General features: G+C 44.5%; 1 protein-coding gene across 2 annotated transcripts in view; it reads right to left on the bottom strand.

Moving 5' to 3' along the window:
- Window positions 1–12187, bottom strand: part of pdhx (pyruvate dehydrogenase complex component X) — a 285318-nt gene that overhangs the window by 266985 nt on the left and 6146 nt on the right. For both annotated transcript variants that reach the window (XM_078220382.1, XM_078220383.1), the window contains exon 2: window positions 3495–3578. In XM_078220382.1, the coding sequence (XP_078076508.1) occupies window positions 3495–3578 (84 nt within the window). The remainder of the gene's footprint in view (window positions 1–3494; window positions 3579–12187) is intronic.

The following is a 12187-nucleotide window of genomic DNA, read 5'->3' as shown; positions in this document are numbered from 1 at the left end:
CAAAATATTAGGTCTGCAAGTGTAGAGGCTGGGGACAAGCTTGGGGCTGGGACAAGGCTGGCAAAGAAGAAGAGCACTCTGGGGAAGGATGACCTCACTGGGCCTGGAGGTCTGGAGTGCTTATACTTCAATGCAAGGAGCGTAGCAGGTAAGACAGACGAACTTAGGGCCTTAATGCTCACGAGGAATTTGGATGTGGTTGCGGTGACAGAGACTTGGTTGAAAGAGGGACAGGACTGGCAGCTGAATATTCCGGGGTACAAGTGTTTTAGGCGAGACAGAGGAGGGGCCAAAAGAGGTGGGGGAGTAGCAGTATTAGTTGGAGAGCATATTACAGCGGTGCAGAGGGAGGACAATTCCGAGGGGTCGTGTAACGAGTCACTCTGGGTGGAGCTTAGAAACAGGAAGGGCGCAGTCACTATGTTGGGGTATACTACAGGCCCCCCAACAGCACAAGGGAAGTGGAAGAACGGATATGTCAGGAGATACTGGATAGGTGCAGGAAAAATAGGGTTGTTGTAGTGGGAGACTTCAATTTCCCTGGTATAGACTGGAAATCGCTGAGAGCTGGGACTCTGAATGGGGAGGAATTTGTAAAATGCATACAGGAGGGTTCTTTGGAACAATATGTAGATAGCCCGACTAGAGAGGGGGCTATACTGGACCTCGTACTGGGGAATGAGCCCGGTCAGGTCTTCAAAGTTTCGGTAGGGGAACATGTGCAAATAGTGACCACAATTCTGTTAGCTTTAGGATAGTGATGGAAAAGGATGAGTGGTGTCCCAAGGGTAAGGTGTTGGATTGGGGGAAGGCTAACTTTAGTGGGATTAGGCAGAAATTGGCAGCTCTTGATTGGGAGAGGCTGTTTGAGGGTAAATCCACATCTGGCATGTGGGAGTCTTTTAAGGAACAGTTGTTAGGGCTGCAGGGCAGGCATGTGCCTGTAAAAAAGGATAGGAAGGGTAGGATTTGAGAACCGTGGATAACCAGGGAAATTGAGGGATTGGTCAAAAAGAAAAGAGAGGCGTACGTCAGGTCCAGGCAGCTAAAAGCAGGGGGAGCTCTGGAGGAGTACAAAGAAAGTAGGAAAGAACTCAAACGAGGAATTAGAAGGGCAAAAAGGGGTCACGAAATGTCCTTGGCAGACAGGATTAAGGAGAATCCCAAGGCATTTTATTCATACGTTAGGAACAAAAGGGTAGTCAGGGAAAAAAATCAGACCTCTCAGGGACAAAAGTGGGGAATTATGCTTAGAGCCCAAAGTAGTAGGGGAGATCCTAAATGAATACTTTGCGTCGGTATTCACAAAGGAGAGGGATGTGTTGACTGGGAGTGTCTCGGAGGGGAGTGTTGACCCGTTAGAGAAAATCTCCATTACAAGGGAGGAAGTGTTAGGTTTTTTAGGGAATATAAAGACTGACAAATCCCCAGGGCCTGATGGAATCTATCCAAGGCTGCTCAGGGAGACGAGAGATGAAATCGCTGGACCTCTGACGCAAATCTTTGTCTCGTCACAGGACACAGGTGAGGTCCCAGAGGATTGGAGGATAGCTAATGTGGTCCCGTTATTTAAGAAGGGTAGGAAGGATAAACCGGGAAATTATAGGCCGGTGAGCTTGACGTCCGTGGTAGGGAAGTTGTTGGAGAGGATTCTTAGAGATAGGATGTATGCGCATTTAGAAAGGAATAAACCCATTAATGATAGTCAGCATGGTTTTGTGAGAGGGAGGTCATGCCTCACTAACCTGGTGGAGTTTTTTGAAGAAGTGACTAGAATGGTTGACGAGGGAAAGGCCGTGGATGTCGTCTATATGGACTTTAGTAAGGCGTTTGATAAAGTCCCTCATGGTAGGTTGGTGCAAAAGGTTGGATCTCATGGGATAAAGGGGGAAGTGGCTAGATAGGTGGAGAACTGGCTTGGTCACAGAAGACAGAGGGTGGTAGTGGAAGGGTCTTTTTCCGGCTGGATGCCTGTGACTAGTGGTGTTCTGCAGGGCTCTGTATTGGGACCTCTGCTGTTTGAAGGTATAACTGGGGTGATCAGTAAGTTTGCGGAAGACACGAAAATGGCTGGACTTGTAGATAGTGAGGAACATTGTCAGAGGCTACAGAAGGATATAGATAGGCTGGAAATTTGGGCAAAGAAATGGCAGATGGAGTTCAATCCTGATAAATGCGAAGTGATGCATTTTGGTAGAACTAACGTATGGGGGAGCTATACGATAAATGGCAGAACCATAGAGGGTGTAGATATGCAGAGGGACCTGGGTGTGCAAGTCCACAGATCCTTGAAGGTGACGTCACAGGTGGAGAAGGTAGTGAATAAGGCATATGGCATGCTTGCCTTTATAGGACGGGGCATAGAGTATAAAAGTTGGGGTCTGATGTTGCGGTTGTATAGAACGTTGGTTCGGCCACATTTGGAATACTGCGCCCAGTTCTGGTCGCCACACTACCGGAAGGACGTGGAGGCTTTAGAGAGAGTACAGAGGATGTTTACTAGGATGTTGCCTGGTATGGAAGGGCTTAGTTATGAGGAGAGATTGGGTAAACTGAGGTTCTTCTCACTGGAAAGACGGAGGATGAGGGGTGACCTGATAGAGGTGTATAAAATTATGAAAGGCATAGATAGGGTGAACGGTGGGAAGCTTTTTCCCAGGTCGGTGGTGACGTTCACGAGGGGTCATAGGTTCAAGGTGAGGTTTGGGGGGAGGGGGGGGGGGGGGAGGAGGAGGTTTAACATGGATATCAGAAGGACATATTTTACACAGAGGGTGGTGGGGGCCTGGAATGCGCTGCTGGGCAAGGTGGCGGAGGCGGACACTCTGGGAACGTCTAAGACTTATCTAGATAGCCACATGAGCGGACTGGGAATGGAGGGATACAAAAGAATGGTCTAGTTTGGACCAGGGAGCGGCGCGGGCTTGGAGGGCCGAAGGGCCTGTTCCTGTGCTGTATTGTTCTTTGTTCTTTGTAAAACCATTAGAATGTGGAAAGTGTTACCATGTGGAATGTAAGTAAATGTCATTGGTGCATTTAAAGGGAAGCTAAATAAGCAAATGATGGAAAAAGAAATAGAAGGATAAGTTGAAGGACAGATGAAGCAGGATGGGAGGAGGCTCGTGTGGAACTTAAACACTTATGGAGCTGTTGGTCTGAATGGTTTGTTTCTCTGTTGTAAATAATATGTAAAACATATGACCCCAAATTTATGCACACATTCTATATGTGTATATATGTTTTATATATAAATGCATACAGGGTTACACACTCCAGCTTCAGAATACACAGTTCTAAAAAAACGGATTCTGCACCATCTTCATTTAAAACTCAACACATCTGAATGATCCTTTAAACTTGAATGATGGGTAAGCAGGCTGAGGAGGAGGAGGAGACCACTGGCCACAAATGCTACGTCAACCTTCAAAAACAGCTCATTTCTGTTTTAACGATTTGCATTTCTAAGAGATTTTGTTGCTAATATCGCGACTTACCTTCTTTTTTCAGCCATTTTACAATATTTCCTTTCTCCATTGTTGGTGATAGTGCAGGCATCACGACTTTGAGTGGGGGAACACCTACAGGAGATAGAAAGACATTCATTAACCACTTGTTTTCTTTCTTGCAAAAAGCTCATGTCTACCAGCTTACAAAACTTAAGAAAGCTGATGAAGAGCTTCAACACAAATAGACAAAAGTCCAACGGAAAAACCGATCTAAATGCAGATCCAAGGCCAAAGCTGTTGAACAAGTCGAATTCCTCTTTATTACTGTGAGAATTTTAGTTCTTATCTCAGGATCATATTTCACAATTCAGTTGTTTTTCTGTGAAATATTGCAGTGCCTTTGTCCGGCCCCAAAGTTTCTCTCACTTGCCCACGATCACAATCAGTGATCATTTGGCAACTTGCTAAATAATGGATGTCATCATTTTTGCCATTTCACCTCAGAACCTGCCTTTATAGTCAGAAAATGGTTAGCTTAATCTTGTAGATTGGTTTCAAATCCATACTATTCCCTCTTCATCTTTGAGTACTTTTTCTGATTACTGTCAAGCGCACCAAGACTTTTATTAGGCATCATACGAATGCTATTAATACAACTAATTGTAAATGTAACTATTACATATAAACACATTGAGTTTATTCATGACGGTTTAACCCATTAACTAACAAGCCTTAAAAGAATAGATAAGTAATGAAATATAGTGAAATTCCTGGTTGGATAGAATTAAATGATTGTTGTGTACACACAAATTGTTAGTTAAGCAATGACTGAATAACCAGTTACATGTTTTATTTCCTAACAGGTATAAATCAATTGCAGAGCGAAGTAACTATTCTGACTTTTCCCAACAGACACCCCTTCAACCCCCACTTTTGTCAGGTGGGTAGAATCATAGAAACTAGAAGCAGAAATAGGCCATTCGGCCCTTCTAGCCTGCTCTGCCATTCATTATGATCATGCTGATCATCAAATTCAATATCCTGATCCCCCCTTCCCCCATATCCCTTGATCATAACTTCCCCTTCTGCTTACAGTTGGCTAGGCAGAACTAACACATCTATTATTGACTCTCCACACCCTGCTATGCTAGCAAAATAATCCAGAGAATTGAGCATCAGATTAGTTTGCCCCCAGGTTTTAAATTCAAAATGCTGTTTGGATGTTGCTTTGACAGTCATTGATAACATTGCTGAAACAAAGTTCAGATCATTCAGAAGTGTTTCTGGCAGTGACAACAGCAGTTGTTGCATATTGAGAGTCATCTACATGCATTAGTCAGTTGGCAGAGACCTGTAAAATCATCGGGGCTGACGAACAAACAGAACATTTTTTCTTTCGTGGGATATGGACGTCAATCGCAAGGACAGAATTTGTTGCTCATCCCTAATTGCCCTTGAACTGTGCAGCTTGCTAGGCCATTTCAAATGGCATTGAGGGAGCAGATTTAGGACTGAGTTGAGGAGGAACTTCTTCACCCAGAGGGTTGTGAACCTGTGGAATTCCCTGCCCAATGAAGCAGTTGAGGCTACCTCATTGAATGTTTTTAAGGTAAGGATAGATAGATTTTTGAACAGTAAAGGAATTAAGGGTTTTGGTGAACGGGCGGGTAAGTGGAGCTGAGTCCATGAAAAGATCAGCCATGGTCTTATTGAATGGAGGAGCAAGCTCGAGGTGCCAGATGGCCGACTCCTGCTCCTAGTTCTTATGTTCTTATCAACCACATTACTATAGGTCTGGAGTCACTTGTAGGCCAGGCCAGGCAAGGATGGCAGATTTCCTTCCCTAAACGATATTAGTGAACCAGGTGGGTTTTTACAAAGAGACTAACTCTATTATCCATATTTATTAATTAAATTTAAATTCCACCAGCTGCAGTGGGATTTGAACCAGTTTTAGCCTGGGCCTCTAGATTACTAGTCCAGTGACATTACCACTATGTCAATGATTGATTATGAATCTGTCCCACAGATACAGACCTTAATATGGAGGGTTGCTAGCCCAACCTTTATAATCATCCCATTGAAAGTCTCATGGAAGATGCACCAGCTGGTGCAATAGTTCAAATAAAGGCTTTTCACATCCAAGACCAGAGTTCAAATGCAGACAGATGAACAGAGAACTTTTCTGTTTTAGTTGCAAGGGTGTACTGATGTGAAACTAATTTTGAACACCCGCAATCCTGTTTAGTAGAATGCCTGAGTCTATAGCCCAAAACTCCATCTAATCCAGCACTGAGACCTGTCAAAGAGACCTGAGGAGGCAAGGGGAAAAGTCTGTGGACAAAAAAGGTGCCCTCTGGAAGCTGCGGTGAGCAGAACTTTAGCTGCTACAGCTGAGTTGAGAGTATAATGTCAAAAGTACTCCATTTCCCAATTCAAAAATTTAACTTGGATGAGCACAAAATTCACCAAAAAAAGTTTTTAAAAATTGTACAGTAGAATTATTCCGAGAAATGTCTAAATTGTGAAATCCACCATCAACCTGTGGGTGTTTGCGCCATTTACTGTGAACTGATAATTCATCATTAGTGATAACTAGCTGCAGTGAATCATCATTAACAGTTCGTATAACAGGTCTTTGTGGAAAACACATCATTTCAATTGAGACACAAAATTTTAGCATTGCATGTTTGGATGCAAATGGAACACAGATCCCACATTCAGAACTCCTTCTGCACTGTAGGGATCCTATGATTTGAAGTTGGAGCTAACTTCCACATAAATGCTGGCAATCCACAACCCTACCTCTCAGTCCCTCTCCACCCCTGCTAAAACCCCAGCTAGTTCACTAACGTACTCTAGGTAAGGAAATCTGCCATCCTTATCCAGTCTGGCCTACACGTGACTCCAGACTCTCAAATTCCCTCCGAACTGGAGGGCAGTGAGGGACGGGCAATAAATACTGGCTCAGCCTGTGATTGTCCCATAAAATGAATTTTTTTAAAAAGAGCAAAAGTACTCCAACTCAACTTAAATAGGGAACTCACCATTAAAAGCAATAGAATTTACAGCACTGAAACAGATCATTCATCTCATTTGGTGCTGAATTCATCCTGGCCTGTATGCTCTGCACCAGCCTTTCACCTTCCTTCATCAAGTCATTTCAGCATAATCCTCTACTTCTTTCTCTCATTTATCAAGCTTCCCCTTAAATTTGCACTATTCACCAATAAACCAGATCAAAGACCCATTAGCCCAACATCAGTAGCAGATAAAATATTCCAAAGAATCCTCAGCGATGCGCAATATGCTTAGACAGGAAAGGTCCCAGAGACACCCAACATAGTTTCTGGAAAACAAGGTAATGTTTGACCAATTTGGTAAAAAAATTAAAAAGTTACTAGGTTGTGGATGAAGGAAACCCAAGTAAACATGGTCTAGAAAGCCAAATGTCCTTTCCCTGGCACCTTCCCAGGCAAATACAACATTTAACCATTTTTTTCTCACCCACATCAGCCCGGGTCTCTAAACATTCCTTCCACGCAAGACAACAATTCACATGTACTTCCTCAAATTTACAATGCATTCATTTTTCACAGTGCAATCTGCTTTACACTGGGACAGACAACTATAGACTCGGTGGCCTGTTTGCCAAAGTGTGTCACACAGGTATGACATGGGACTCCATGTGGCTTTCTAGCTTAAGACTGTCCCTTCCTCACTCTGAGACCAAACATTGGAACAATATAGAATAAACTCAAGACAAGCCCCAGGAACAGCATCCTAGCTTTGTCCTGGGCACTCAGCAATCCCCTGGCGTCATCAGCTAAGGGAGGGTGGTAGGTGGTAATCAGCAAGAGGTTTCCTTGTACGTGTTTGGCCTGATGCCATGGAACTTCACGGAGTCAATGTTGATGAATCCCAGCACAGCTCCCTCCTGACTATATCACTGTGCTGCCACTTCTGCTGGGTCTGGCCTGCCGGTACTCCTCCCTGCTTGGAAGAAGCACCATGTGTGCCAAATGTACAGAATGAACTATGGATGAGGGAATTCAATGTCCACCATCAAGTACGACTTCAAAGCACCACAACTGGCTGAGCTGGTCGAGTTCTGAAGGTCATACTGGGACAGGACAGAACATACTTAGGCATGGTGATGATGCTGTCTTTGAGATGTGATTCAGTAAATATGACTACACCAGGCGATCACTGAACTAGTTTGTGGGGCAGTACTCCCAATTTTGGCACAAGCCTCCAGTTCCTAATGAGGACTTTGCAGGGTCAACAGGGCATAGTGTGCCACTGTCACTTCTAGTGCCGAGGTCAATGCCATGCTGTTCATCTGATTTTATTCCTTTTTGATTTTTCTGTTGCAGTTTTGCAGAACTGAGAGTTTGCTCAGACATTTCAGAAGGCAGTTAAAAGTCAACCACATTGCTGTGAGTTTGGAGTCACATGAATGCTGGACCAGGTAAGGATGACACATTTTCTTCCATTAGTGAACCAGATGGGTTTTTACGACAATCTGATAGTTTGGTCACCATTACAGTACTGAGACTAGATTTTAAATCCAGATTTATTAATGAATGGATTTTAAATTCCACCAGCTCCACGGTGGGATTTGAACCCATATCACCAGAGCATTAACCCAGATCTCTGCATTAGTAGTCCAGTAACATAACCACTACACCACCATTCCCCTATGTGCATCACTTAATTTCCTAATTTCCAGCAATGCTGCTTCTCTTGTTGGATTAGAAACAGACCAATCTAGGAGCAGTTTGGATGCTTTCACACTGTGACAACATGCATTGCTTTTACAGTGGTATGCTCTAGGATCGTCCAAACAAAACCCTAATTTTATTGCCCCATCTCTCACATGCTGCTGAATGGTCTGTTCTCACTATCACTAAGTCACCTTCAGGTGACCTGTAATGTACATTCCATTCTTACTCCTTCACCCTGTCTATATGGATTCAGCCTTAACATAATCCCTATAATGTCAATGCTCCAGCAGAATGCTTCACTAATATTGCCAGCACAACCATGCCTCTCCTGAAACTGTTCAAACCAGGAACATGGGCGGCACGGTAGCACAGTGGTTAGCACTGCTGCTTCACAGCTCCAGGGACCTGGGTTCGATTCCTGGCTTGGGTCACTGTGTGTGTGGAGTTTGCACATTCTCCTCGTGTCTGCGTGGGTTTCCTCCGGGTGCTCCGGTTTCCTCCCACAGTCCAAAGATGTGCGGGTCAGGTTGATTGGCTATGCTAAAATTGCCCTTAGTGTCCTGAGATGTGTAGGTTAGAGAGATTAGTGGGTAAATATATAGGGATATGGGCGGAGGGCCTGGATGGGATTGTGGTCGGTGCAGACTCGATGGGCCGAAGGGCCTCTTTCTGTACTGTAGGGTTTCTATGATTCTATGATTCAATTTTCAGTTCCGGCCAAACCCATGTTTCTGTAACATCTACTGTATCATTGTCCATTCTAGTGAGTATGAGAGAAGGCAGTGAGCCAATTGGCCCATAATACCTGCTCGTTCCCCAAAAACTTCAATATGGTTGCATTTGAGTATTAAGTTACATTGAGTAATATAGTTACATTGAATATATATGAAAATGATGATTGAATTTGTTTCAACCAACTTTTCAGGCAGTGCATTCCAAATCATAATTTGTTGTTTAAATATCTTCTCACATCGCCTCAGGTTCTTCCGTTAATAACCATAAATTTGTGTCCTCTAGTTGTTTACCCGATGTCACTGGAAACAATTTCTCTTTATTCAGGTAAACATTTCATGATTTTGAACACCTCTATCAAATCTCCCCTTTTAACATTCTCTGCTCCAAGGAGAATTTGCCCAGTTTCTCTCCAATTAAACGGAAGTCTTTCATCCTTGGCACCAGTCGAGTAAGACTCCCCTGCACCCTCTCCAAGGCCATCTTTCCTAAAGTATGGCACCTAGAACTGGACATAATACTGGCTTGGACCTGTGTTTTAAAGTGTTTCCGTAACTCACTTGATTATGTGTTTTCATGTCTTTTTATAAAGACATGAAACCAGTAGATGTTCTTTTTTAAATAGTCTTCTTAACTTGTCTTGCTACCATCAAAGACTTATGTATGGAAACCCTCAGGTCTCTCAGTTACTACACATCCCCTAAAATTGTACCATTTATTTTCTATTGTCTACCAAAATTAATCTTTGCATTCTTTCAGTGGCAAGAAACATTCGTGCCATGCAATGACCATCTTCAACAAGAGAGAATCTATCTATCTCCCCTTGACATTCTGTGGCATTAGCAACATCCTGGGGGCAATCCAGTGAACAAATCTGTCCACAATCAACAAGGCACAAGAGTGTGATTGAATACTCTACTAATCTGTACAAGTACAACTCCAACAGCATTCGGCAAGTTCAACACCATCCAGGACAAAGCAGCCTGCTTGATTGGCACCACGTTCAATGTTCATTCCCTCCATTGGCAAAACGCTGGCAACAGTGTGTACCATCTACAAGATGTATCCAAATGCAGCAACTCATCAAGGCTCCTTCAACAGCACCTTACAAAACGCAACCTCTACTACCTAGAAGGACAAGGCACAGTAAGAAGTCTCACAACACCAGGTTAAAGTCCAACATTATTTGGTAGCACAAGCTTTCAGAGCACTGCTCCTTCATCAGGTGAGTGAAGAGTTGGGTTCACAAACAGGGGACATATAGGTACAGACTCAATTTACAAGATAATGGTTGGAATGCGAGTCTTAACAGATAATCAGGTCCTGACAGGTACAGATAATGCAAATGGAGAGAGAACCAAGCACAGGTTAAAGAGGTGTAAATTGTCTCAAGACAGCACAGTTAGTGAAATTTTGCACGCCCAGGCATGTCATGGGAGTTACAGATTGTGTGACATGAACCCAAGATCCCGGTTGAGGCCGTCCTCATGTGTGCGGAACTTGGCTATCAGTTTTTGCTCGGTGATTCTGCGTTGTGATGTGTCATGAAGGCTGCCTTGGAGAACGCTTACCTGAAGATCAGAGGCTGAATGCCCTTGACTGCTGAAGTGTTCCCCAACAGGAAAAGAACACTCCTGCCTGGTAATTGTTGAGCGGTGTCCATTCATCTGTTGTAGTGACTGCATGATCTCGCCAGTATACCATGCCTCGGGACATCCTTTCCTGCAGCGCATCAGGTAGACAACGTTGGCCGAGTCACAAGAGTATGTACCATGTACTTAGTGGCTGGAGTTCTCACGTGAGATGATGGCATCCATGTCGATGATCCAGCATGTCTTGCAGAGATTGCTGTGGCAGGGTTGTGTGGTGTTTTGGTCACTGTTCTCCAGAAGGCTGGGTAGTTTGCTGCGGACAATGGTCTGTTGTCTGAAGGCAATTAGTGGGGGTGTGGGGATGGCCTTGGCGAGATGTTTGTCTTCATCGATGACATGTTGAGGGCTCCGGAGAAGATGTCACAGCTTCTCCGCTCCGGGGAAGTACTGGACAACGAAGGGTACTCTGTCCGCCGTGTCCCGTGTTTGTCTTCTGAGGAGGTCGGTGTGGTGTTTCGCTGTGGTGCGTCGGAACTGTCAATTGATGAATCGAGCGCCATATCCTTTTCTTATGATGGTATCTTTCAGCATCTGGAAGTGTCTGTTGCGATCCTCCCCATCTGAGCAGATCCTGTGTATATGGAGGGCTTGTCCGTAGGGGATGGCTTCTTTAACGTGTTTAGGGTAGAAGCTGGAGAAGTGGAGCATCGTGAGGTTATCCGTGGGCTTGAGGTACAGTGAAGTGCTGAGGTGACCGTCCTTGATGGAGATGCATGTGCTCAAGAATGCAACCGATTCCGGAGAGTAGTCCATGGTGAGTCTGATGGTGGGATGGAACTTGTTAGAAGAAGAAGAAACTACAGCACAAAACAGGCCCTTCGGCCCCACAAGTTGTGCCGAACATATCCCTACCTTTTAGGCCTACCTATAACCCTCCATCCTATTAAGTCCCATGTACTCATCCAAGAGTCTCTTAAAAGACCCTATTGAGTTTGCCTCCACCACCACTGACGGCAGCCGATTCCACTCGCCCACCACCCTCTGTGTGAAAAACTTCCCCCTAACATTTCCCCTGTACCTACCCCCCAGCACCTTAAACCTGTGTCCTCTCGTAGCAGACATTTTCACCCTGGGAAAAAAGCCTCTGAGAGTCCACCCGATCTATGCCTCGCAACATCTTATATACCTCTATTAGGTCTCCTCTCATCCTACGTCTCTCCAAGGAGAAAAGACCGAGCTCCCTCAGCCTATCCTCATAAGGCATGCCACTCAATCCAGGCAACATCCTTGTAAATCTCCTCTGCATCCTTTCAATCTTTTCTACATCCTTCCTGTAATGAGGCGACCAGAACTGAGCACAGTACTCCAAGTGGGGTCTGACGAGGGTCTTATATAGCTGCATCATTATCCCCGGATTCCTAAACTCAATCCCTCGATTGCTAAAGGCCAGCACACCATACGCCTTCTTAACCACCTCCTCCACCTGCGGGGCCGATTTTAGAATCCTATGGACCCGGACCCCAAGGTCCTTCTGATCCTCAACAGTACTAAGAGTCTTTCCCTTTATATTGTACTCCTTCTTTCCATTTGACCTGCCAAAATGGACCACTACACATTTATCTGGGTTGAAGTCCATCTGCCACTTCTCCGCTCAGTCTTGCATCCTATCTATGTCCCTCTGTAACTTCTG

The sequence above is a fragment of the Mustelus asterias genome, chromosome 9, assembly GCF_964213995.1.
Source record: "Mustelus asterias chromosome 9, sMusAst1.hap1.1, whole genome shotgun sequence".
NCBI lineage: Eukaryota > Metazoa > Chordata > Chondrichthyes > Carcharhiniformes > Triakidae > Mustelus > Mustelus asterias.
The sequence above is the reverse complement of the archived record's forward strand: the minus strand, read 5'-3'. Positions and strand labels throughout refer to the sequence as shown.